This window comes from Podarcis bocagei, assembly GCF_964188305.1.
Source record: "Podarcis bocagei genome assembly, chromosome: 11".
NCBI lineage: Eukaryota > Metazoa > Chordata > Lepidosauria > Squamata > Lacertidae > Podarcis > Podarcis bocagei.
In genome coordinates, this window is record NC_138136.1 from 57,401,643 (window position 1) to 57,427,901 (window position 26,259).

Below are 26,259 nucleotides of genomic sequence, written 5' to 3' on the forward strand. Positions count from 1 at the left end.
CTTACAAAAGACTTTCCCATCAGCTACTTTACAGTATTTAAAACCACTTTTCTTATTCAATTAATAATAATAATAATAATAATAATAATAATAATAATAATAATAATAATAATGATAATTTATTATTTATACCCCGCCCATCTGCCTGGGCTTCCCCAGCCACTCTGGGCAGCTTCCAAAAAATATATTAAAATACTGTAATGCCTCAAACATTAAAAGCTTCCCGAAACAGGGCTGCCTTCAGATGTCTTCTAAAAGTCTGGTAGTTGTTGTTCTCTTTGACATCTAGTGGGAAGGCGTTCCACAGGGCGTGCGCCACCACCAAGAAGACCCTCTGCCTGGTTTCCTGTAACTTGGCTTCTCGCAGTGAGGGAACCGCCAGAAGGCCCTCGGCACTGGACCTCAGTGTCCGGGCAGAGCGATGGGGGTGGAGACGCTCCTTCAGAGTAAAAAAGGACACATTTGGGGAGTAAAAAAGGACACATTTAAGTAAAAAAGGACACATTTGGGGCAGCTTCAGACCTTAAATAGTCTCCTGCTGCGAGCTATCAGTACAAAGTTTCCAAGGCCTCATTTTCATGGTCCTGTGGCCCCATTTTTGGGGACACAGTATTGCAGAGGGGAACCTATGGTGTGTCATTTTTTAAATAAAAATTAAACATTTTAATGGATTTTGGGGGGGAGGCTTAGGGGAGGTATGCAAATCTTTTGGGAAGGGCTGTATATGGCAGGGTAAAGGTAAAGGGACCCCTGACCATTACGGCCAGTCGTGGCCAACTCTGAGGTTGCGGCGCTCATCTCACTTTATTGGCCGAGGGAGCCGGCGTTTGTCCACAGACAGCTTCCGGGTCATGTGGCCAGCATGACTAAGCCGCTTCTGGCGAACCAGAGCAGTGCACGGAAATGCCGTTTACCTTCCTGCCAGAGTGGTACCTATTTATCTACTTGCACTGGTATGCTTTCGAACTGCTTGGTTGGCAGGAGCAGGGACCGAACAACGGGAGCTCACCCCATTGCAGGGATTCAAACCACTGACCTTTTGGTCGGCAAGTCCTAGGCTCAGCGCCACCCGCGTCCCGTATATGGCAGGTTAGCCTCCCCTATATTAAGATTTAACAGAAGTGAGGCCAGGCAGACATTTTGGAGGAAGTTCTAGAGAATTAAGGCTGCTGGAGAAAAGGCCTTGCACTCCAGCTTTAAGGGTCTCTGGTGTTCAGGACTGGAACATACATGGAGTCCTGCTGCCTCCCGTTATTGGTAGTACAGTGGTCCCTTGGTTCTCAAACGTAATCCGTTCCGGAAGTCCGTTTGACTTCCAAAATGTTCAAAAACCAAGGCACAGCTTCCGATTGGCGCAGGCAAGCCAGAAACAATAGCTGACAGCAGCATTGGACGTTCTGCTTCCGAAAAATGTTCAATAATAATAATAATTTATTATTTGAACCCCGTCCATCTGGCTGGGTTTCCCCAGCCACTCAGGGCGGCTTCCAACAAAGATTAAAAATACATCAAAAACAGGAACACTTACTTCTGGGTTTTTGGAGTTTGGGAGCCAAAATATTTGAGTACCAAGGCATTTGAGAAGCAAAGTTCCACTGTACTGAGCAAAATGGCATCTTCGGAAGTTGATGGGGGGGGGGGGTGAAACTAGAAATTCAAATAATTTCTGCTTGTTTTGCAGTACTGGGGTTCAGAGGAGCTGTTTTTCACCAGTGCTGGCAGAGCGCTAGATCTCATGAATCTCCGTTTGTGGAGTAGACGGGAACAATACTAAATAATATAAAACTGTGTGGAAAAAACGACGACAGTATAAACAGTACAATGAGAATGATTGAAAGACTCCTTTTGTCAGAAGTCTTTTTTATTTAAGTGCTTATTTAAGTATTAATTAGGAAGATTAAGTATTTTTATGTAAGTAAATCTGCTTTTTCTTTTTCTGTATTCGCTTTTCTTCTTAGTTTCCCCCCCTTTAATTTTCTTTTTGTAAATTCTTTGTACAGTGGTACCTCGGGTTACATACGCTTCAGGTTACATACGCTTCAGGTTATAGACTCCGCTAACCCAGAAATAGTACCTCAGGTTAAGAACTTTGCTTCAGGATGAGAACAGAAATTGTGCTCTGGCGGCGCGGGCGGCAGCAGGAGGCCCCATTATTTACAGTGGTGCTTCAGGTTAAGAACAGTTTCAGGTTAAGAATGGACCTCTGAAACGAATTAAGTACTTAACCTGAGGTACCACTCTATATGTGTGTAATTTAAATTAATAAAGGTTTTTTTAAAAAAAAAATCTCATGAATCTCAGTCCAGTGCTTTATGCAGAAAAGCCACCCTTCCTCTTTCCTCCCTGTGATTTCAAATGTTTTGCTTGGTTATTATTTTTTTAATTAAAAAAAATACACAAACCTCTTGCTTGCTGCATTTGCAGATACGGACATGCAGTCTCGCCACTTGGCCTTAAGCAGCCTTTTCACAGAAGCCCTGATGATGATGAATAACGCCAGCGTCGCCACGGCGGAGTCTCTGCGTGTCAGTCTGCGAGGCTGGATCGACGGTGCCGTGCACGGCTTAGGGGTGATGCCTCTCTTAACAGCTGCGTGCCAGAGTCTGGCATCGGTCCGGCACATGGCAGAGACCACGGAAGCCTGCGTCACGGCCTATTTTAACGAAGGTGAGAGAGAGGAATATAGCTGTCAACCGTCCCTTATTTGGCGGGAAAGTCCCTTATCTCAGTGCCGTGTCCCGCTGCTGTCCCTTATTGATGATGTCCCTTAAATTTCCCGGGTTTCAAAGGAAGCAGCTCCTCTCCCTCCCTGCCTGCTGGCCAGGGAGGAGGGAGGCTCCAACTGTGTTGCTTACCCAATAAGGAATCTAAGAAAGACTGGGGGATGGAGCTTGCATGCCTTGTGCCGATCAAATCGGCCGTGTTGCCTGGGGACTCGCCTTTGCTCAGCGCTTCCCAGTGGAGAGGTGACAGTGGTTTCCCTTGCTGCATCCCCTTTGCCGGGTTGCTGCGCTGTGGGAAGCACCACTTGAGGCTTCGTTTGGCTGCTGGCTGGGCTTTCTGCCTTTGGCTCAGAGGTGCTCAGAAGTTGAACATACCTGTGCTTGGAAAATCCCTTATTTTGGCTGCTGATCCCTTATTTTCGAGGCTGCTGGTCCCTTATTTTCAAGTCTGTAAGTTGACAGCTATGGAGAGGAAGGCTTTTGACTATCCTTCCTCGTGACTCACTGTCGACACAGGATGGCCCTGCCTGTCTGTCTAGGCATGGTGGTTTGCATCCAGTGAAGATGTCCTGTTAGCGCAGTGGTTCTCAACCTGTGGGTCCCCAGATGTTGTTGGACTACAACTCCCATCATCCTGAGCTCTGGCCTTGGTAGCTAGGGGTGATGGGAGTTGTAGTTCAACAACATCTGGGGACCCACAGGTTGAGAAAGGCTGTGTTTAGTGCAAGGACTTCTGCCTTTGTGATGATACCTCATAGAATCATAGAACTGTAGCGTAGGAAAGGACCTGGATTTTGTTGTAAGTGTACAGGTTTCAGCATCCCAAGAACCTAAGTATTTAAACAAAAACCCAAGCTTCTAGTCCTTATGTTCCCAAGATTGTAGCTGGCGCCCATCTGTCTCGGGAGACAATAGAAGAGTATGCCTTTGTGGGTTGAGGTCAAACTGTTGGAAGGCCTGCGGTGGCTGTAGAGACCGATATGGGAGAGACATGTTTTGTTGCAGCTGGGGCAGATGGAGGAGTCTGGATGTGCTGCTGCAGATGCCCCGTGGCGTTTCTTCTCTCTGCGCTCCTTATGTAGATAAACTTGAAAAATATGGATGTGAAGCAGGCACCTGAGGGGATATTTCACTGCCCGGGGGATGAATCCTCAGTACTTCACATAATTATTTGTTCCTCCCCCATGGTAGTCAGAATCGGACTAAATTATTCACTTTTTCCTCCATATTTACCGTATTTTTCGCTCCATAAGACGCACCTAGTTTTTAGAGGGGGAATGCCAGGAAAAAAAATTCTTTAAAGGGAGCACTGAGCAGAGCCTGTAGGCATCCCAGCACTCCCTTTCACGAGCCGCATGGAGCTTGCAGGCTTTTCCCCGAGGAGGGAGAAGGGCAGCCCGTCCTTTAAAGGGAGCGCGGCTCTTGGGGGCTTTTCCGCGAGGTGGGGAAAGAGACTGAGGGGCTGCCCTCTGTCCCTTCCCCCACCTCCCGCAAAAGCCATGCTCCCTTTAAAGAGCGCTCGGAGTGTGTGCGCGACTCTTGGGGGCTTTCCCCGGAGGAGGGAGAAGGGGCTGCCCACACACGCTCCACACGGCTCTTTAAAGGGAGCGCTGAGCAGAGCCTCCCGCCTGCATTTGCCCCATAAGACGCAAACGCATTTCCCCTTACTTTTTAGGAGGGAAAAAGTGCGTCTTATGGTGCGAAAAATACGGTAAAATTGTACTGTTTCTTAGAGAGGCGGTTTATTCAGAGTGCGGATTTGACCCTTTTGGGGTACCATTTGGCGCCGTTCATACTATATTTTGTGCTCCTTTTGCCTCTTTGGGTTCTCTGTCGGAACGCAGGGATATTTACAGATTTAAAGGAACTGCTTTGGAACTAAAGGAACATCTTGGAGCTCTGGCTCATTTGGGTCTTCTGACCGCTTTAGCCTAACAGTGCTTCCTCTCCTTCTCTTTCCTCCCATCCCAACTCCCTCTTTGTACAAAGATTCTCCACTCAGCCAGGATTTGGGCTGGGGGCCGATCGTGGCCTCCCTACAGGTCCCCGAACTCACGGCCGAAGACTTCCTGCAGGAGTGCCTTTCGCTTGGCGGCTACCTAACTCTTTACGTCTACGCTCTTCAGCGGTTGAACGCCAAGCAGACGCTGGACAATGAAATGAAAGTGGTGCTGACTTTAAGCAAGTGGCTGGAACAGGTGTTCCCCAGGTACAGACATCTTGTGGTCGGGAGGGAGATGAGGACAGATGTTTGGGGCAGAACTTCTCACCTTGGCTACCGATTGCCAGGCAAATTCTTCTCTTTGGGCCTTCCAAAATGCTCACTGGTAGTCAACGTTCCACAGGGCGGGCGCCACCACCGAGAAGGCCCTCTGCCTGGTTCCCTGTAACCTCACTTCTTGCAGTGAGGGAACTGCCAGAAGGCCCTCAGAGCTGGACCGCAGTGTCCGGACTGAACGACTGGGGTGGAAACACTCCTTCAGGTATGCAGGGCCAAAACCGTTTAGCTGTTTGTCTCTTCTCTGAGGCGGATTTAAGGACCTTCTCCAAAATGGGGGCATATCTCTCCCACATCCACCCTGGTTATCTCTGCGAAATGGGAATAATCTTTCCTTACAATACGATACGATAATCTTTACTGTTATTGTCCCATACAGAACAACGAAATTGAAAAAATCTACATCAGACATTAAAAAACCAGCAAGCCTGCTATCCCAGCTATCCCCCTAAAAACTCTTATACTCCCATAGAGACTACCTTACACTGCGTTTGAAACCAAAATCACATTTGGATAGAAACTGTTTCTCAGGCAGCTAATCCTAGTTTTTATAACCCTGTACCTTCTTCCAGAGGGACGCGGGTGGCGCTGTGGGTTAAACCACAGAGCCTAGGACTTGCCAATCAGAAGGTTGGCGGTTTGAATTCCTGCGATGGAATGAGCTCCTGTTGCTCAGTCCCTGCTCCTGCCAACCTAGCAGTTCGAAAGCACATCAAAGTGCAAGTAGATAAATAGGTACCGCTCCGGCGGGAAGGCAAATGGCGTTTTCGTGCGCTGCTCTGGTTCGCCAGAAGCAGCTTAGTCATGCTTGACCACATGACCTGGAAGCTGTACACCGGCTCCCTCGGCCAAGATGAGCGCCGCAACCCCAGAGTCGTCCGCGACTGGACCTAATGGTCAGGGGTCCCTTTACCTTTTTACCTTCTTCCAGAAGGCAGAAGCTGAAAGAGATCATTTCCGGGGTGCGCACTATCCTGCGCTATCTCTGCAGCTTTCTTATGACACCTGAATGAAACTGGAATGTGGGGAGTGTTTTAAGAGCTTAAATAGCAAGTTATTAACAGCACAAGCTTTAAATCCCCAGAGGGCGACTGGGACGGACAAAGGATGGACAAGGGAAACTTTTAATCCTGCCTGTGGTTCTGTCAGAATTGCTCCATCATTCAGCCCAGCTGTGAGTGAGGCCGCCAGTCACGCGCTGGTGTTTCGCCTTGGAAAGTGTGGCTTTGGCAGAGACGAGGTTATTTTTGGAAGCCTTTAGAAAATAGCCAGCAGGGGAAGTTCGCCCTCGTGGCTCAGAGCTGTGCGGTTTCTGTTGGCAAATTGCAGGGCAGCGATCATGTTTAAAATCCTTGTAGCTAGATCAGAGATGGATGGACTCAGGAAACTGTCTGCCCGCACTCCTGGCTATTCAAAATAATAACGATAACGATAACAACAACAACAACAACAACAACAACAACAACAACAACAACAACAACAACAACAATAATACTTTATTATTATTTATACCCCGCCCATCTGGCTGGGCTTCCCCAGCCACTCTGAGCAGCTTCCAACACAATATTAAAATACAGTAATGCATCAAACATTAAAAGCTTCCCTAAACAGGGCTGCCTTCAGATGTCTTCTAAAAGTCTGGTAGTTGTTTTTCTCTTTGACATCTGGTGGGAGGGAGTTCCACAGGGCGGGTGCCACTACCGAGAAGGCCCTCTGCCTGGTTCCCTATGGTTTGGCTTCTTGCAGTGAGGGAACCTCCAGAAGGCCCTCTGCGCTGGACCTCAGTACAGTCAGTTGTTTGTGGGGATGTGTCTTCATGTACTTGCATGCAGAAGATCCCGGATTCAACTTCTGACATCTCCCAGGTTGAACTGGGAGCCACTATCACTGCCTGAAACCTGAGAGAACCATTTAGGTTGAGTCAGCTTCTGCTATTTAAATCAGAACACAATCCCTGACACCTCCAGGTTGAGAGAGACACCTCCCATCTGTCTGCAGGTATATGGCAGATTAAGTTGATGGATTATGCCGAAATGGCAAAAATGAGCAGAAGAATCAGAAATCAGGAAGACCAAAGTTTTAATAAGGAATGGGGGGAATTTCTTTTTTTAAAAAATCATTTTCATTGCTTTTCCAATAAAAAACATCCAATTAATATATCCAATCATAATAAAGTTAAAATAAAAAACTAAAATAAAAAAGATCAAATTATAGTCCAAATTGTATTTATTAATTTCTCGGAGTGCCCCACTGTCTGGATCTCTGAAGCATATCTCCACATCTTAGTCCTGCTTCTCCTAGTTGTTTCCATGTTTTACAAAACTCGATTTTGATGCTTCATAATTCTTTGTCCCTGGGTCGGTGATTCTCATTCATGTCTAACATCATATACTTTTATCCGCCGAATACAGCTTTGTTAATATATATTTTTTCCCAACTGTCTTTTTATCAGCTCAGCTTCCTCTGATTCCGTTCCGATCTGGGATGTTGTCCAAATCTGTTATCTTTGATGGTGCAGCAACTCGTTAATTGTCCAAACCTTCCTTTGAAGCTTTATTAAACCAGTAGGAATCGGAGAAATTTCTAATTTACCTTAAAAACCATTTTAAACAATTAAAATTGTCAGTAGCATTGGAACAATGGTGAATTTTGGATATAAGGAGATGTAAAAGGTTTGGCAGGAGGAAACGATAGGACCCATATCCTGGAACATTGCTGCCTCCAGCTGTAGAGGCTAGTAGCCATCGATAGCTCTCTCCATGATTTTCTCTAATCCTCTTTTAAAGTTATCCACGTTGGCGGCCATTGCTGACTCCTGAGTTCCGCAGTTTTAGTTTTATTTTTTAAAAAATAAATTTTATTAGATTTTCCACAGTGATAACACAAACCACAAAGCAAAATGATACACAAAAACAGAAAAAGAAAAAGAAAAAAAGAAAGAAAATAAAAAGGGGGGAACAATAAACAGATAAACAATAACAACAAACTTTAATTCTTCACAAATCCAAACTTTTAAACATCTTGGTTGACTTCCTCAAATCCCTCCCTTCTGAGTTTCTTTCCTTAAAAGTAACAGCTTTCTAATATCATTATTCAACTAAAACAATTTCCAATTATAGTCCATCTTATTCACTTTTCTTAACATTCTAAATCCCATTAATTAATTATAACTTAATTTAATCCTAGGCCTAGTTGTTTCTTTCAAGTAATTTCTAATTTTTTATATTACAACATTTATTCAAATAGTCCTTGAATTTCCTCCAGTCCTCTTGAAACTCCTCTTCTTTCTGGTCGCGGATTCTTCCAGCCAGGTCAACTAGCTCCGAAAAGTCCATCATCTTCATCTGCCAATCTTCCACTGCTGGTAGTTCTTGTGTTTCCCAATTTTTAGCAAGTAATATTCGGGTGGCAGTTGTGGGAGTTCCGCAGTTTCAACTGTACGCCGTGGGAAGAAGGACAGTCTTTCTTTGGCATATACCGTATATTTTGCTCTATAAGACTCACTTTTCCCCTCCCAAAAAGTAAGGGGAAATGTGTGTGCATCTTATGGAGAGAATGCAGGCTGCACAGCTATCCCAGAAGCCAGAACAGCAAGAGGGATCACTGCTTTCACTGTGCAGCGGATGATCCCTCTTGCTGTTCTGGCTTCTGAGATTCAGAATTTTTTCCCCTCTTGTTTTCCGCCTCCAAAAACTAGGTGCGTCTTGTGGTCTGGTGCGTCTTATAGAGCGAAAAATACGGTACTTCTCGCAAGAGGGATAGCAGCTAACGGGAAGTAACACTGGGGTGATGGGCAGTTTCTAATGGTGTCTGGTTTTGTCTGTGTCTCTCCCCCCTTCTCCGCCCCCCCCGGAATCCTCACGATTCCCCCCGAAAGCTCCACCAAGGACGAAGCAAAGCTGTTCCTTTGGTGGCACAAAATCCTGCAGCTCTGCCTCCTCCAAGTAGACCAGGACGATGCCATCCTGATGGAGTCGGTCGTCCGCATTCTGATGTCACTGCAAGGCAGGCAGAACATCCTGGCCGAAGAGAGGCTCACCTCTGGGATACTTGGTGCTCTAGGGCTGGGCAGGAAGTCTCCTTTGTCAAACAGGTGAAAATGGGTTGTTGTTATGATGATGAAGGAAAGGTGGCCCCCCCAAAAAGATAGCAGATACAGTGGTGCCTCGCAAGACGAAAAGAATCCGTTCTGTGATTCTCTTCGTCTAGCGGTTTTTTCATCTTGCGAAGCAAGCCCATTGACGGATTAGCGGATTAGCGCTATTAGCGGCTTTTAGCGGCTTATCTGCTGATCGGATCAGCTGATAAGCGGCTTAGCGGCTTAGAAAAAGGGGGGGAGGGAAAAAACCAGCAGGAACTCGCAAGACATTGTCGTCTTGCGAAGCAAGCCCATAGGAGATTCGTTTTGCGAAGCACCTCCAAAACGGAAAACTCTTTCGTCTAGCAAGTTTTCCGTCTTGCGAGGCATTCGTCTTGCGGGCAACCACTGTACGTAAGACTGAATGTTTAATTATTAAGATACAAAAATGCAATCTCAATAATAACGTTATAAAACAATAACAAGGAAGTCACGCACAGGTGGAGGGAAGACACAGGGCAAGGATTAAGAAATCGATAAACGTTGGTACATAATGAAATGTGAAAAATGTGAATTTACGAATATAATGTACAGTAGTGCCTCGGGGTTAAGTACTTAATTCGTTCCGGAGGTCCGTTCTTAACCTGAAACTGTTCTTAACCTGAAGCACCACTTTAGCTAATGGGGCCTCCTGCTGCTGCCGCGCCGCCAGAGCATGATTTCTGTTCTTATCCTGAAGCAAAGTTCTTAAACTGAAGTACTATTTCTGGGTTAGCGGAGTGTGTAACCTGAAGCGTATGTAACCTGAAGCGTATGTAACCCGAGGTACCACTGTATATGTATCATTATGTAAAGATTTCATGTATATATTGCAACAATAAATAATAATAATAATAATAAGAAGAAGAAGACGAAGAAGAAGAAGACGAAGACGGGCTTTTTGGAAGGCAAGCAAGAGCGGCTGCATATGTTGCAGTGTGAAGGGCTTGCTGCGTGGCTGGAATCTTGCTCCGTTCCCGGATACTCCATTCCATTCCCACCATCAACAACCAACATTCTGCCACCGCGGGGCATGCCCGATCCTTCTTGGGCTGTTGAGAGTTTCCTCCCAGTTCTCCACCCAGTTTTATTTTCCCTCCCAAAGTCTGCTGATGTCTTCCTCTTGCATGTGAAGGAGAGGGCAGGGTGTACTGCCCGCAACAAAACCCGCACAAGAATTATTATTGTTATCTCTATTATTCATTCATTCATTCATTCCCCGGTAGTGGCGCCCGCCCTGTGGAACGCCCTCCCATCAGATATCAAGGAAATAAACAGCTATCTTATTTTTAAAAGACATCTGAAGGCAGCCCTGTTTAGGGAAGTTTTTGATATTTAATGCTGTATTGTTTTTAACACTCGATTGGGAGCTGCCCAGAGTGGCTGGGGTAACTCAGCCAGATGGGCGGGGTATAAATAATAAATTATTATTATTTTAAATTATTATTATTATAGAAAGTGCAGAGCAAAATGTTGACAAAAGGATGCCAAAGATTCACCCTTTCCTCTGAAAAGGCCAATATCTGCGTCCTTGGTCTCCTGCTGTCCTCAGAGCAGTTTGCAGGGCTCTGTCTTGCTCTCTCCTCGTCTCCTGGGATGCGGGTGGCGCTGTGGGTTAAACCACAGAGCCTAGGACTTGCCGATCAGAAGGTCGGTGGTTTGAATCCCCGTGACGGGGTAAGCTGCCGTTGCTCGGTCCCTGCTCCTGCCAACCTAGCAGTTCGAAAGCACGTCAAAGTGCAAGTAGATAAATAGGTACCCTCCAGCGGGAAGGTAAACGGCGTTTCCGAGCGCTGCTCTGGTTTGCCAGAAGCGGCTTAGTCATGCTGGCCACATGACCCAGAAGCTGTACGCCGGCTCCCTCGGCCAATAAAGCGAGATGAGCGCCACAACCTCAGAGTCGGTCACGACTGGACCTAATGGTCAGGGGTCCCTTTACTTTTATCTTGCCCTTTCCTCTCTCCTGCCTCCCTTCTTATCCTCACCATAACCCTTCCAGTAGGTTAGGATGAGAGAGATTGGCCATGATTGTGCAGAGACGTAATGCAGGGCAAAAATAAAGCTGGGCCAGAACTGCGTGTTTTTAGGTGGAACTTGTAGAGAAAGAGCTCTTTGTGTGTGTGTGTGTTTCTCTGTTTTCAACGGAGAGAGGAGCTCCTTGCCAACTCCCTTCCCTCTTCATGTTCTTGTTGAAGGTTCCGTGTCGCTGCCCGAAGCATGTCCGCCTTCCTGCTGGTGCAGATTCCGGTGGAGAACCAGATCCGCTTGAGGCCTGGCGTGGAACTGCACCTCTCTGCCAAAGCTCAGCAGGTAGATTGGATGCATCCTGAGTGGTTTAATCTGGTGCCTGTATGAAGAATGCTCTTTGTGCCCCTTGGTGGATGCAGGGTCCTTAAGGTCCATAAATAGCAACACCATAGAGGTCCTGGGCCCTAAGGAAGTCAGATTAGCCTCAACCAGAGCCAGGGCCTTTTTAACACTGGCCCCAGTCTGGTGGAACGCTGTGTCTCATGAGACCAGGGCCCTGCAGGATCTGATTTCTTTCCGCAGGGCCTGTAAGACAGAGTTGTTCCACCTGGCCTTTGGCTTGGAATCAACTTGATTCCCTCCCCCTCTTCTTTTTTTCCTCTCTCCTCCTGTGATGGAACTCCTATTTGGGGACTTCCCTGGCTTTTTTCTGGCCCATGTAGGACCAGTCTGGATAGTTGGCCTTGGTGAAGACCTGACGTTTTCATCCCCCAAAAAGTTTTTGATTTGAGTTTCCATTGAAATGAGGCTGTATTTTAATGTTTGAATGTTGTATTTTAATCTTGTTTTTAAGTTGTATTTCAATCAATTTGCTTTTATATCGAGTGTTAGCTGCCCTGAGCCCGGTCTTGGCTGGGGAGGGCAGGGTATAAATGATTTATTATTATTATTATTATTATTATTATTAGCTCGTTTCCATCTTTGCAGGCTCTGAGTGCTCTCGATTCCATGACTTCAAACAAACAGTACGCAGAATACCAGGAGCAGATCTCCCAAGCCTCCCAGTTTGTCAGGGACTCCCGCCGCTGCCTTCGCGATGGGCCGAACCTTCTGGCTATCCTCGTCAACACTTTGTACCCGGAAGTGCATTACTTGGATGCCATACGGTAGCAGCAAGCGAGGGGAGGTGGCCTCATCCTGCCTCGCATTGCAATCATGGATTATCTTCAGTTTACAGTCGGCAGTGACGTTGCACAAGTAGCTGCCATTCACAGGGTTTCACTTTGTCAAAGTGGTGGAAGAGAGAGAGAGAGGGCAAAGATTAGATAGTCTGGTTTGAAAGCCAGCTTGGAGGTTTCTGTAGCTGGGCTTTAAAACCTGCACAAATCTCTCTCGCGTTTCTGCCAAGCCAAAACACTTCTCTGGCTATTTTTTGTTTTAATACAGTCTTAACGGCGTGGTTCAGGGCTTTGCGGGGCTCTGGTTTGGTTTTCCATGGACTTTACGAAGACCTCCGTTCTGGATTACGAAGACTGTTAAGTGACTTGAGTGCTTCACTATTTTGGAAATAACACAGGGTTTGTTTGCCCCAGCACTAACTTGATTTTGCTTTCTGTGCCTTTTCTTCTTTCTTTGTTTGGCTGACTGTGAAATTCGTGGGCCAGTCTGGACTCACTGGTCGTTACCTAATCAGGATTTTGGACCATCTCTCTCCCCAACCCCTGCTCTTGTTTAATTTGCCTCCATCTACTTGTCCTCGATGTGTGATAAAAATGGAACCTAGTGAGGCAAACCTCCTGCATCTTTGCCCAGCCAAATTGACAGAAGCTGGATTCATTTGTTTAAGGGTTCTGGGGAAAGGGAGAGAGTCTCCTACGTCACTTCCTTATCATGTGCATGGAACAAGCTATCCCTTTCATACTGCTTTTTTATTATAAGGCAGTAAAAGGAGCAAAGAACAAAAATTTCGTTGGATTTCAGTAGCATGGAGAAGACAGCAGCGTCCTAATTACTGGAGTGTTCTTAAGAGTTTAATTAGGAAAATTATGGTTTTCTTGTAATGGTACAACGGACCATCAACGCTGGCAGGGGAGAAAGCCTGCAAGGTGCCCAGGATTCCTCTCACCTGGAGCAGATACAACTCACAAGCTGGCTACCCTATCCTTAAAACACACCATTTGAATAGCTTGGATTCTTTCTGTCAATACAGCAAAGCAAGTTTGATTTCTCCCCACCCAACACCTTTCCCCTAAGCTGAGGTCACTAACCTGTGACCTGGAGAAATAAGCTTTATAGTAATCAGTTGAACATTTACTGCTAAGTGTTCTAAGGAAGAGACCGTGTAGCCTTTTTGTGAGGCTTGGATGACACTCCAGAATGGTCTGTCCAAATCTTGCAATCTACAGAATACAGCTGGGGTTGTGTGTGTGTGTGTGCGTGTGCCCTTTATTTACCTGTGTGTATACGACGTGCCTCTCAAACTGTTTCCTGGCTCACTGATTTGTTCAGTTGCTGTCGCTTTGTTTGAGTTTGCTAAGGTTGTCCCCCTTCCTTTTGAGAAAAAAAGAGATGTTGATCACCTCCGCACACACTCTTGGTCAACTCGCTATGCCTGGCATAGCCAATGGGTTGCATGCAGATGTTGCTGAACTCTCCACCCCCATTGGCCCCAACCACCATGGCCAGTGGCCACAGAGAATGGGAATTATAATCCAGCATCGTCAGGGGGCCAAGATGCTCAGTTCATTTCAATCGGCTGACTTGCAACTGTCTTTTGAGTCTCATTGAAACGCACTTGGACGGTGAAGCTACTATGCTTTGGCAACAGGCCTTTCAATATATATATCTATATTTTTTTCTGGGATTTCATTTGCTCAAATATAGATTCCGGCAAACACTTCAGGCACGTTCTGTGCATCTCTTGGGAATCACACCCGCCCCCTTTTCGGGTTTAAAGATGCTTTTCCTTTCTGAGCTCATCAGTAAAAACAAAACAAAACAAAACAAAACCCAAGAGCGCATTTCTGTTTGAATGTGTACCTTCCTATTCATGCCTTTAGCTCCACTTGGCAGGCAAGGTTTTCTCCTAACTTTTCAGCGTCTCGCACCGGCAAATGATATTGTAGCGTTTGCCTTCAGCTAATGATTTCTGAAACTGCAAATCCCACCGTCTTTCCTTGCGAAATTGCCAAATTATGCCAAATAAGGTCCTTGTGCATCGGGTTCTTCAGAACTCACGTTGTGGATTCAGCTTCCAGATATAGGACAAGGCATCTTGCCCCTGTGGTGCACTGGTAATGAAATATCACTGCTTTGGTGGGACTTCATGTTTAGAGGACCTCACAACTGGAAGAAGAATTATTGCTGCTTTTTAGAGAGAGAGAAGAGGAAGAAGAGAAGCCTTCTGAGATGTTTCTTTTCCTCCCCTCAGCTCAGAATTAATAAATTTATATTAAAAAAACGAAGACTGTGAAAAGGCAGAAACTATTATGTGTGCATCGGGCAGGATAGTTCTGATATGGGAGCTATATTGTTTTGCCTGTGGTTTCAACAGGATGTGTGTTTATAGTTGTTTGTGTCTGCAAGGACCATGTGAAATAAAACAGTGAGAAACACTAGAACGATGATGGAGACTCTTACTGGGGATAGGCTGTTTTGTCAGTTGGGGTACCAGTTGCGGGGTGTGTGTTGACTGGGCAGTGGGATTCTCTTCCCTTCATGCGAGGCTGGTTGAACATTTGAGGCAGGACCCTTGGCAAAATATTTTATTACGCTTATAGTTCACCTTCCATCCAGGAAGAAAGCCAGGGCAGAAAAATCACGTGATCTCCATACTGGTGCCCATCCAGGCATTGGCCAGCCTTAGCTTCATCAAGATAGGGATTTCGTTTGCCTTCAGACCAGACCTCCTGAGATTGACTGATGGAACCCCTCACCTCACAATTCAGGGTGGTCTGCAAAGGAAAGAACTTCGGCTGATGGGCGATGGACAGCTACGTGGCCATGCAAGTGCAAGCTTGCTGCTGTTGATGTTTATTTAATTCATTAGGCGGCCGCAGCCCAAAAAGCGACTTACAACATGTTTGAAAGCACATACTCTGGTTTCTCGTCAGATCGTATACAAACCATTCGCCGTTTACTAAAAGCACAAGCAGAGAGGCATTATGGTGTAAACACATTAACACAAAACCACTTTCAGTTCATTAGAAAAAACCATACAGAGCAAAGCAAGCCTCCACAATGCTAGCAGAAAGATTCAGCAGCACAATTTTAACAGCAACAAACAACGTCCTGGCCCATCAAGATGTTCCATCGCAAGGGAGTTGCAAGTTTTTATCCACTCCTGTCATTTTGCATCACAACATCTGTGAGTGATAACGCTCTGGGTGGGATCTCTGCTTCACTGCATGAAACGGCATGAGTGCCACATAGCTGAGGATCTTTTGACACGTGCACAACATTGTTTTAGTTCTTCGTGCATGTACTGCTTAATGCACAGATGGCTTTCTTCTATCTCTTTCACTCAGGCAGGCTTTGACTTATGGAGTTGATCCTGCGGTTGAGGTTTTCGTATGGAGAATCTTGCATGGCTTGCCTGCGAAAAGTGTCAACAACATAAGTTCCAAGAAGCGGGAAGCAGGCTATGGCGGAAAGCGATTATTTTTATTTATTTTAACACAATTTATATAACAATCTTTTTTTTTTTAAACCCAAACACTTTTAGGTCGTTTACAACAAAGAAAGCCCAACTGCTTAAGAATCCATTTGACTCCCCGCTATTTTTATGTCCTGTTGAGCAACCCTGTGGATTCTACTCCAAAATAATTGAATTTTACTCCAAAAACTGAATTTAATGGACTTTTACTCCATAAACTGAATTTAATGGACTTCTAGGTTGCAAGTTAATTCCCCAATGGAAAAAGGCAGTGAGCTTTGGCTGGATCATGCCTGAAAGGTTTTAATCGGTGAAAGGTGTTGCCATGAAAACAACCAGATCAGTGAATTTGTGAAGCTTGCTTGCTATGGTGCCAAGGTTTTGTCTAATTCCATGTTTCCCAAACTTGGGTCTCCAGCTGTTTTTGGACCACAAATCTCATCATCCCTCACCACTGGTCCTTCTAGCTAGGGATGGTGGGAGTTGTAGCTTAAGACCAAAGTTTGGGAAACTGCTGGGTGAGGGAACCTGTGGCACTCTAGATGTTCCTGGACTCCCCCAGTCCAATTTACTGTGGCCAGTGCTCATGAATGGCGGGAGCTGCAACTTCAGGAAGGCCATAGGTTCCTCACTCCTGTTTTCAAACCACCTGCGGCAAGAGACAGGGAACTGGGGCAGGGCTGTAGCTCAGAAGGAGCACATCTGCCTTGCATGCAAGAAGGTCTCAGGATCAGTCCCCAAGTAAGGCTAGGAGAGAGACTGGGTTTCAGACCCCAGATAGCTGCTGCCGGATGGAGTGGTGGATCTGATTCATCATAAGGTAGCTTCCTACGTCAATTACCGTATTTTTTGCTCTATAAGACTCACTTTTTCCCTCCTAAAAAGTAAGGGGAAATGTGTGTGCGTCTTATGGAGCGCATGCAGGCTGCGCAGCTATCCCAGAAGCCAGAACAGCAAGAGGGATTGCTGCTTTCACTGCGCAGCGATCCCTCTTGCTGTTCTGGCTTCTGAGATTCAGAATTTTCTCTCTCTTGTTTTCCTCCTCCAAAAGCTAGGTGCGTCTTATGGTCTGGTGCGTCTTATAGAGCGAAAAAATATGGTATGTCCTTAGAGCTGAGAGTAGTTGGGAAGAACGCTCTTCTCAATTTCATCTCCCGCAAACAGGTTTGGCAAAGCTCTGTTTCTAAATTCCGCCAAACCTGTGTTTCCGCAGCAGAAACGAAGAAGCATTACGGGGATCAAAGTGATACGTCTCTCACTGCTTTCAGCTCTCTCAAAGGCCCTCTGTCTCTGCCATTTTGTGTAGCGGCAAGTGCTACCCTCTATTTTTAAAAAAATAAATGGGTGTGTTTGTGTGCTCATGCCAGACAATGTAGGGAAAAAACAACAACACACTGTTTGAAAGTGTGCACCTCGAAATGTAGGCCATCAGTTGGCCAAAGGCAGAGATATGGAAGAGCACCTCTGCTCTCAGGTCCTGCCTGTGGTCTTCGTTGGTTTACTGTGAGAACTGACCTCGATGGGCTACTCGGCTACTGGAACAGGGCTGTTCTTATGTTCTTATAATTGCAATCTAAATTAAGCGGGTCGGAGGGAAACTGCTAAGTCATGGTTGAAAACCGCTGTCTCTTCTTCTCTGCCTAGATTCTCAAATATTCTGCACTTTGAAGTTGGGCAGAAACAAAGTTGAAAGGTGATGTGTCTGCTAATGGTTCAGAAATGATTCTCTCTCTCCCTCTGTCTGTCTGTCTGTGTGTGTGTGTGCTGTTGTTGATGGGTGGAATGAATGAGAGTGGAATGTCTTAATTTGGCATAATTCCTTCCTTGCCAGGAAAAATAATGGCCAAGAAACAGGTGATGGGAAAGCTCTTCTTTGCCAGAGACTCTGCCAGTCACACTGGGCAGTACAGTGGTACCTCGGGTTACATACGCTTCAGGTTACAGACTCCGCTAACCCAGAAATAGTGCTTCAGGTTAAGAACTTTGCTTCAGGGTGGGAACAGAAATAGTGCTCCGGCGGTGCAGCAGAAGCAGGAGGCCCCATTAGCTAAAGTGGTGCTTCAGGTTAAGAACAGTTTCAGGTTAAGAACGGACCTCCCCCCAAAAAATTAAGTACTTAACCCGAGGTACCACTGTACTGGGGTAGACGCTGAAATGGTCTGTCTGATCTATTTATAAGGCAGCGTCTTCTATTCCACGCATCTTTGCCCAACTCTCCCACTCTGTGTCCACGTCCTGCAGTAGTTCCTTATGACAAAAACTCTTTTAAAAAAAACAGCTCGTGCTGTTTAGTGGCTATTCCTGGTCCTCCGGCTTATCACACTTGGCATCAAAAAGGGGGATCAATGGTACCCTATTTTCAAAGAATCTTGGTATTGTTATCCTTTCCTTTAAGAATAGATGTCTTGATCTGTGGTTAAATTTGGCCAAATTTTGATCTTGAAAGGTGATCATTGCTCATACCGAGTAACCATCACAGTGTAAGTACTCTATAGAAGCAATATCGTTTGGCTTAAGCACTCCTGACAACATATCATTCAGGATGTTCAGGAAACGCATTATGCGATCCATCTGTGAGAGGAAACCCATCGGTTTTGGGTAGTTAACAAACACAAGTTTTTGAGGGATTAGTATCAAGTTCCAGTCTTTTTTCTGGATTGGAACTTGCCAGTCCTGTAGTATGTCACCATCAATATTGTGGGCCACACCCTCTTTAATACCCGTATTTCTAATTGATTTCCTTCCAGGGCTCTGAGATGTTACTTCCATTATTACGTTTGTTTCAGGGCTCTGCTTTGGGGTTTCCTCCTCAGGTGTTATCTGGGGTTTTGCCTTGTTTAATCCCACTTTGCCTTTCTCTTTACTGCCCCGTGGGGCAGATTTATTTAAACCTGGTGTAGACATAGCTGTCACCTTACAGATTTGAAAATAAGGGACCAGCAGGCTCGAAAATAAGTGATCAGCAGCCAAAATAAGGGATTTTCCCAGCACAGGTATGTTCAACTTCTGAGCCCCTCTGTGCCAAAGACAGAAAGCCCAGCCAGCAGCCAAACGAAGCCTCAAGCGGTGGTTCCCACAGCGCAGCAACCCGGCAAAGGGGATGCAGCCAGGAAAACCACCGTCACCTCTCCGCTGGGAAGCGCTGAGCAAAGGCGAGTCCCCAGGCAACGCGGCCGATTTGATCAGCACAAGGCATGCAAGCTCCACCCCCCAGTCGTTCTCAGACTCCTTATTGGGTGAGCAACGCAGCCAAGCAACAGAGTTGGAGCCTCCCTCCTCCCTGGCCGGCAGGGAGGGAGGGAGAGGAGCTGCTTCCTTTGAAACTCAGGAAATTTAAGAGACATCGTCAATAAGGGACAGCAGCGGGACACGCCACTGGGATAAGGGGTTTCCCCACCAAATAAGGGACGGTTGACAGCTATGGGTGTACAGGGTGATGGAAGTAGGTTGTAAAGTTTCTGCCTTAGTGGCTATTCATGCACTTCTGAGAGTTGGGCTGAGATTCTACTGTAGGTTTTGCCAGATAAAAAAATGTGAAAGACCTACCAGAGCACCGTACAGTTTTGTATGCCAGCTGGTGGGAGGCAGAGGGAGCAGGCGGTATGTCGCAGTGCTCTGTCAACTAAGAACAAGCTTGCATGTGGAAATCCAGTGTATCTGGAAGGCCAGCATATTGGGAATTGGCATGATGGCCCAAGCAAGCCCATGAAACCCTTCCTATAGCTCAGGCTTCTTCAAACTCAGCCCTCCAGATGTTTTTTGCCTACAACTCCCATGATCCCTAGCTAGCAGGACCAGTAGTTAGGGATGATGGGAATTGTAGTTGCAATGCCTCTGGAGGGCCGAATTTGAGCAAGCCTGCTCTAGCTTCTGGCACCCACCCAGACCTGCTGACCCAATTTGAAGCTGAGATGTAAGAATTTCTTACCGTGATAGGCTGGTTGGAGCCATCAAGTTGTCTGTGATTTGATGCAAGAGACAAAAAATAAAGAGAAAGGTGTATCAGTTTTCTTACTGCATTGAAGAAGAAGAAGAAGAAGAAGAAGAAAAAGAAGAAGAGTAGTAGTAGTAGGAGGAGGAGGAGGAGGAGGAGGAATTTGGATTTGATAAACCACTTTATCACTACCTGAAGGAGTCTCAAAATGGCTAACCTTCTCCTTTCCCTTCCTCCCCCAAAACCAACACTCTGTGAGGTGAGTGGGGCTGAGAGACTTCAGAGAAGTGTCACTAGCCCAAGGTCACCCAGCAGCTGCATGTGGAGGAGCAGGGAATTGAACCCGGTTCACCAGATTATGAGTCCACTGCTCTTAACCACTACACCACACTGGCTCTGTTGTGTAATGTTCAAGTGAGCAAATACTGGAGAGCCAGCAAAAGCCCAAGTCCTTGATAGACCAAGACCTGGTTCTTACTGAAACAATAGACCTGTGTCTGGGCCATAGTATTTCAAGCTGCTTGTGGGGGTCGGCAGATTGAATGCTCCTCTGCACAAAGGTTCCCTGCATGTAGAAAACTAGATGTCAGGACGTGGGCTCCCTCCCTCTTTGTAGCCTAGTCTTCTCCTTGACACGCCAGTTGTCCATGCACAGGGATAGCTTCATCATTGAGGAGCTCAGTGTTCCTTTGTACAGCGCAACCTTCCCCCAACATGGTTCACTCCACCTGGTGTTGGACTCTCCAGCATCCATTGTCTCTGACCATTGGCCATGCTGGCTGGGGCTGATGGGAAATGGAGTCCCACAAGGTCTGCAATTCACACCCCGCAGGCTGCTTCTGCAACCACGCTTGCAACAAAGATTTCCTGCATGTTGAATTTTAGACCATAAGCTCCTCAGGACGAGGGCTTGACCTTCTGTACGCTAAATCAGGGTTTTCCCAAACTTTGGTCTCCAGCGGTTTTGGGACTACAATTTCCATCATCCCTCTGGGAGGGATGATGGGAGTTGTAGTCCAACAACAGCTGGAGATCCAAGTTTGTGAAACTCTGTTCTATAGCATTGGTCTTCAGCTGGCCTGATCTAAAATGGGTCCTAACAGCAGCAGCACACATCTTTTGAATATAGTGCAATATTTTAAAAAAGAAATGGGGCCTAAAAGCATGCATGGGTTAAAAGTGATCAATATGATCAAGTTGACAACACAAAACACCATGCATGCTGATGGTGCAAATATATAAAAACCAGTGCTCCCTCTGCAAATCCAGGCTGCAAAACTGGAATGTGAAACTGGATCTAGATTTTCCTCCCCTTTGGTTTCTCAATGAACACCGCTGTTGTTCCTGCTACCACCACCACCACCACCACCACCACTATTATTATTATTATTAATAATAAATTTTTATTTCTACCCCACCCTCCCTGGCCAGAGCTGGGCTCAGGGTGGCTAACACCAGTAAAATTACAATAAAAACATAATTGGGGGGGGGGGACAATTAAAAATACAATTTAAAATTCAGCCTCATTTTAAAAGTAGCTGATAGATCAAGACCATAAGGGGAGGGAAACCTAAGGGTCAGACTGAGTCCAAACCAAAGGCCAAGACAGCTGTGTCTTGCAGGCCCTGTGGAAAGATGTCAAGTCCCGCAGGGCCCTAGTCTCTTGTGACAGAGCGTTCCACCAAGTCGGGGCCAGTGCTGAAAAGGCCCTGGCCCTAGTTGAGACCAATCTAACCACCTTGCGACTTGGGACCTCCAAAATTTTGTCATTTGTGGACCTTAAGGTCCTCCACAGGGCATACCAGGAGAGGCGGTATTGCTTTGTTCCATAGCTGTCAAGTGTCCCTTATTTGAAGGGACAGTCCCTTATTCCAGCGCCATGTCCTGCTGCTGTCCCTTATTGATGGATGTCCCTTAAATGATGTCCCTTAAATTTCAAAGGAAGCAGCTCCTCTCCCTCCCTCCCTGCCGGCCAGGGAGGAGGGAGGCTCCAACTGTGTTGCTTGGCTGTGTTGCTCACCCAATAAGAAGTCTAAGAACGACTGGGGGGTGGAGCTTGCATGCCTTGTGTGTGGCTAGTTAATGCAAGCTGAGGGGGTTTTTGAATGCTGGACGCCATTTTGTTGCACGTGCTGCTGCAAACTTTGCAGTGCAAAGCCAGGCCGGGGAGCCATCTTAAGTTGAGGCTGCATAGGCCTTGTGGTGCATGTGATTCAGATTCTATTCAGTTGAACCTCTGGTTACAAAGTTGGTTGGACAGTGTTCTCGAAGCTACCAGCATGAGTTTGACCAGACTGCAGGAGGACAGGAAGACTGGAGTGCCTGGAACAGGTGAGGCTGCAGGTCCCTTATTTTGGCTACTGGTCCCTTATTCTCAAGGCTGCTGGTCCCTTATTTTCAAATCTGTAAGTTGACAGCTATGCTTTGTTTAATTAGGAAGCATCTCTGAGTGATTGACAACGCAACAGAAACATGCACCTACCTCTCTTCCAGAAAGCGCCAAACCCCAGTATCGCCACCAGCGCCAGCATCTTAATCCCCAAGGCGGCAAACAAGAGGACCAGGACCCAGGAGCTGCCCCCAGCTCTGAATTTGTAGAAGTATACGGCCCCCTCTGCTCTTCCCAAGCTGTTAACAGCTGTGCAGGTGTATTTCCCATCGTGCGTCAGGCGTTGAAGTTCCTTGGTTATCTGGTGGGCTGCAGTTGAAGCCGAGGTGATGTTGTCGGAGGGAGGACCGGCCCACGTCAGGGTGGGCAGAGGCTCCCCTTCGGCTGTGCACTTTGCGTGGAAAGCGTGGTCCTGACTGGTCTGGACAGAGATGTTAACGATCCTGGGGGGAGCTGCAGAAAGTCCCGAAATATGAACACAGTGCAAATACAGTGGTACCTCGGTTTAAAAACAGCTTAATTTATGAACTACTACTACTACTACTACTACTACTACTACTACTACTACTACTATAATTTATTATTTATACCCTGCCCATTTGGCTGGGCTTCCGCAGCCCCCCTGGGCGGCTTCCAACAAAATATTAAAATACTGTAATGCATGCGGGACAAATTTCCCAAACCAAAACATCTACTTTTGGGTTTGCAGCATTCAAAGTGTTGGTGCTGACCTTTAAAGCCCTAAACGGCCTCGGTCCTGTATACCTGAAGGAGCGTCTCCACCCCCATCGTTCTGCCCGGACGCTGAGATCCAGCACCAAGGGCCTTCTGGTGGTTCCCTCATTACGAGAAGTGAGGTTACAGGGAACCAGACAGAGGGCCTTCTGAGTGGTGGCGCCCGCCCTGTGGAACGCCCTCCCTTCAGATGTGAAGGAAATAAGTAGCTATCTTATCTTTAAAAGACATCTGAAGGCAGCCCTGTTTAGGGAAGTTTTTAATATTTAATGCTGTATAGTTTTTAACACTTGATTGGGAGCCGCCCAGAGTGGCTGGGGAAACTCAGCCAGATGGGCGGGGTATAAATAAATTATTATTATTATTATTATTATTATTATTATTATTATTATTATTATTATTACCACCCTGCCTTTCACTCAGTTTGGGACCTGCCCTGCTTACCACAAAGCAGGACAGTCGCTGCCAAGCCTGCTTCTTTCATATTGCCCTCCTCCCATGCCCCAAAATGGGCAGGTGAATGGGCAGGACGTTGAACAGGAATAGAGGCAATAGACTGTGGACGCCCCTGCTGGGTTTGGACCTCACTTAGTGCCAACCTCTATGCCAACCTTTCACACTGGTCACCCATTTCCAGCTCTGCCCCCTTCCCTCTCTATTGGATCTGAAGTTCCTCTCACCTATGAGATGGAGTCTGAGTCCCATCCTGCTCTCATACTTGTCGTGGAAATCCCCGGAGAACTCGACCCGGCAGAAGTATCTGTTCTTGTCGTTCCACGTCAGGCTGTTGATCTGGAGCGAGAGGTTGTTCTGCCTCGGGTTCCCCAGGAGCTTGTATCTGCCCTCCGAGCCGACGGTGGTTTTGCAGGGGTCGCTTGAGCTGTGGGAAACGCACTTGAAAACAACGGCCCCGTTGAAAGGCTCCTTGACCCGCCAAATGGCTGTCAGGGTCTGGTCATTGGTGTTCTGTGGGTGTGTGAATGTGCAGGGCAAGGAAACTGCCTTGCCAATTTCACCGGTTACCTCTGACGGGATGTGCATGGACCAGCCTTTGGAAGAAACACCTGGAAGGGAAAGCATTGATGACCAAGAAAACCCCACACCGGTTCCTACCCTGTCTGACGCAAACTCCACTGTATCAAGCAGTTGGTCTCTTACCATTCTCGCCCTGATCTGGCCACAGTGATCCATACGACGGTCACCTCCAGGCTTGGTTATTGTAACTTGCTCTGCGCGGGGCTGCCCTTGAAGCTGACCCAGAAACTCCAGCAGGTGCAGAATGCCGCGGCGAGGCTCCTTACGGGGTCCTTGCCACAGGATCACATTCATCCAGTGCACACCACACCAACTGCACTGGCTCCCGGTGGAGTACAGGGTCAGGTTTAAGGTGCTGGTTTTGACCTTTAAAGCCCTATGCGGCCTAGGACCCTCGTACCTACGGGACTGCCTCTCCTGGTATGCCCTGCGGAGGACCTTAATGTCCACAAATGACAACACTTTGGAGGTCCCAAGTCACAAGGTGGTTAAATTGGCCTCAACTAGGGCCAGGGCCTTTTCAGTACTGGCCCCGACTTGGTGGAACGCCATGTCACAAGAGACTAGGGCCCTGCGGGACTTGACATCTTTCTGCAGGGCCTGCAAGACAGAGCTGTTCCGCCTGGCCTTTGGTTTGGACTCAGTCTGACCCTTATGTTTCCCTCCCCTTATGGTTTTGCTCTATGGGCTACTTTTAAAATGAGGCTGCATTTTAAATTGCATTTTAACCTGTATTTTAAATTGGTCCCCCCCATTATGTTTTTACTGTAATTTTTATTGTTGTTAGCCGCCCTGAGCCCAGCTCTGGCCTGGAAGGGCGGAGCATAAATAAAATTATTATTATTATTATTATTATTATTATTATTATTATTATTATTATTATTTATTATTATTATTTTGAGTGCACAACTGAAAGTGGAACATGAGAATGTGACCAAATAGGTGTTTTCAAAGGGATTATCTCATACAGGGATGGTTGTAAGGGAGCCAGAAATGACAACAGTTCCCATCAACATGGCGGGCAGAGTTCAGGGCAAGGCTCAAATTACAGAGGGGTCAAGGAATAATAGAACCATAGAATTGTAGAGTTGGAAGGGACCTTGATGCTTGTCTTGCAAGAATGGCTGGCTCCTTTAGCTGGTATTTTTTTAGGAAGGTTACAATAAACATAGTTTGTCAGAAATTGGGGGAGGAGAGTGTGGGGTTGGGACTTGTGGATTAAAAAAAAAGAAGAAGCTAGGATATTCACAAGCTGTGTGCAGTTGCACAGATCCCCTTTGCTTTCATTTCTCAGCTCTCTTTGAGTGTGCAAGGAATCAAACCCGGAAGCTGCAGTCCGCTATGGCTTCCCATTACGTGAAAACCAAGAAACCATGGTTAAGGGTTTCCAAACAAGTGAGGCTATGAAGCCACGGTACACAATGGATTGTCTGGATGCTGCTACATTCTGTCTAAGGCAGAGTAACAGCAGACGAAGATTGCTGTTGGAGCAGGCCAAAGACCCATCACAGTCCATCATCCTGTTGCCATAGTGACTAGCCAGATGTCTGCAGGAAGTCTGAAAGGAGGACTTGATCCCAACAACGCCCCACCTGTGATTCCCAGCAGTTGTTATTCAGAGGAAACACTGCTTCAACAGGAAAAACATAGTCAAGAGGACCAGCGGCCATTGATAGAGCTCCATTGGCTACCAATAAGTTTTTGATCAAGACCTGCAACGTCTTGGGTTTTGCCCTCCATTCTGTCCCACAGGGAATTGGGCAATTCCAGGAACTACGTAAGGACGAGGGGGGGGGATTTTTCCCAGAGCAAAACTCACCTTTCTTAAGAAAGCAAAGCAGACATGCGAGCAAGAAGCTAGTGCCTTCCATCTTCTGGGCTTGCTCCACTGCGAAGCTCGTTTGTTGATCTGCTCAGATCCACTCTTTGTTTGCTGTTGGGTAAAATGCTGAAGCAGTGATTCCACTCTGCAGAATGAATGTGACTGGACTTCCCTTATCCTGGAAAATATGCGTCGTTCACACGGCTGGCCAGCTGATGAGTCTTCTTGCTAGCCATGCTGGGATGAGTGTAAAAGCCATCGCAGAGAAAAGCCATTGGGTTCTTCCTCTCCCAACCCTTCCCCCCCTTTCTATTTAACCAGGGTGAAGGCAGGTGATAAAATGACTTGGGTAAACTAGTGCTGTGCTGAAAATCTCTCTCTTAAAAAACCCCAAACACTTCATCAATTAATGAGAAAATTAATGAGAAACTACATTGCATACATGAAAGGGCTGCGGGTGGCGCTGTGGGTTAAACCACAGAGCCTAGGGCTTGCCAATCAGAAGGTCGTCGGTTCAAATCCCCGCGACAGGGTGAGCTCCCGTTGCTCGGTCCCTGCTCTTGCCAACCTAGCAGTTCGAAAGCATGTCAAAGTGCAAGTAGAT

The 26,259-nt window shown here is 46.7% G+C and overlaps 2 protein-coding genes across 2 annotated transcripts in view; one reads left to right on the plus strand and one right to left on the minus strand.

The window, feature by feature from the left end:
* The window catches only part of EPG5 (ectopic P-granules 5 autophagy tethering factor), an 81,027-nt gene extending 66,321 nt beyond the window's left edge, over nucleotides 1-14,706 (plus strand). The window contains exons 40-44 of the mRNA XM_081213295.1: nucleotides 2,425-2,667; nucleotides 4,713-4,932; nucleotides 8,879-9,094; nucleotides 11,314-11,428; nucleotides 12,074-14,706. Coding sequence (XP_081069421.1) covers nucleotides 2,425-2,667; nucleotides 4,713-4,932; nucleotides 8,879-9,094; nucleotides 11,314-11,428; nucleotides 12,074-12,256 — 977 coding nt within the window. The 3' untranslated portion in view covers nucleotides 12,257-14,706. The remainder of the gene's footprint in view (nucleotides 1-2,424; nucleotides 2,668-4,712; nucleotides 4,933-8,878; nucleotides 9,095-11,313; nucleotides 11,429-12,073) is intronic.
* A 389-nt stretch (nucleotides 14,707-15,095) lies between these two features.
* Nucleotides 15,096-25,796, minus strand: SIGLEC15 (sialic acid binding Ig like lectin 15). Its single transcript, XM_081213170.1, has 5 exons — nucleotides 25,653-25,796; nucleotides 23,479-23,862; nucleotides 22,157-22,516; nucleotides 19,669-19,699; nucleotides 15,096-15,680 (listed from the first exon to the last, which is right to left on the minus strand). Exons 1-5 carry the CDS (start codon nucleotides 25,702-25,704, stop codon nucleotides 15,605-15,607), a joined length of 903 nt encoding a protein of 300 aa, XP_081069296.1. The 5' UTR covers nucleotides 25,705-25,796; the 3' UTR covers nucleotides 15,096-15,604.
* Nucleotides 25,797-26,259: the final 463 nt, after the last annotated feature.

Coding starts and splice junctions, on each gene's coding strand:
- SIGLEC15 (XM_081213170.1), bottom strand. CDS start 25,704: ATGGAAGGCACTAGCTTCTTGCTCGCATGTCTGCTTTGCTTTCTTAAG. Junction 22,517..23,478: donor ACTCAGACTCCATCTCATAG/GTGAGAGGAACT, acceptor GACTTTCTGCAG/CTCCCCCCAGGATCGTTAAC. Junction 15,681..19,668: donor GCTCCAACCAGCCTATCACG/GTAAGAAATTCT, acceptor CACTTTTCGCAG/GCAAGCCATGCAAGATTCTC.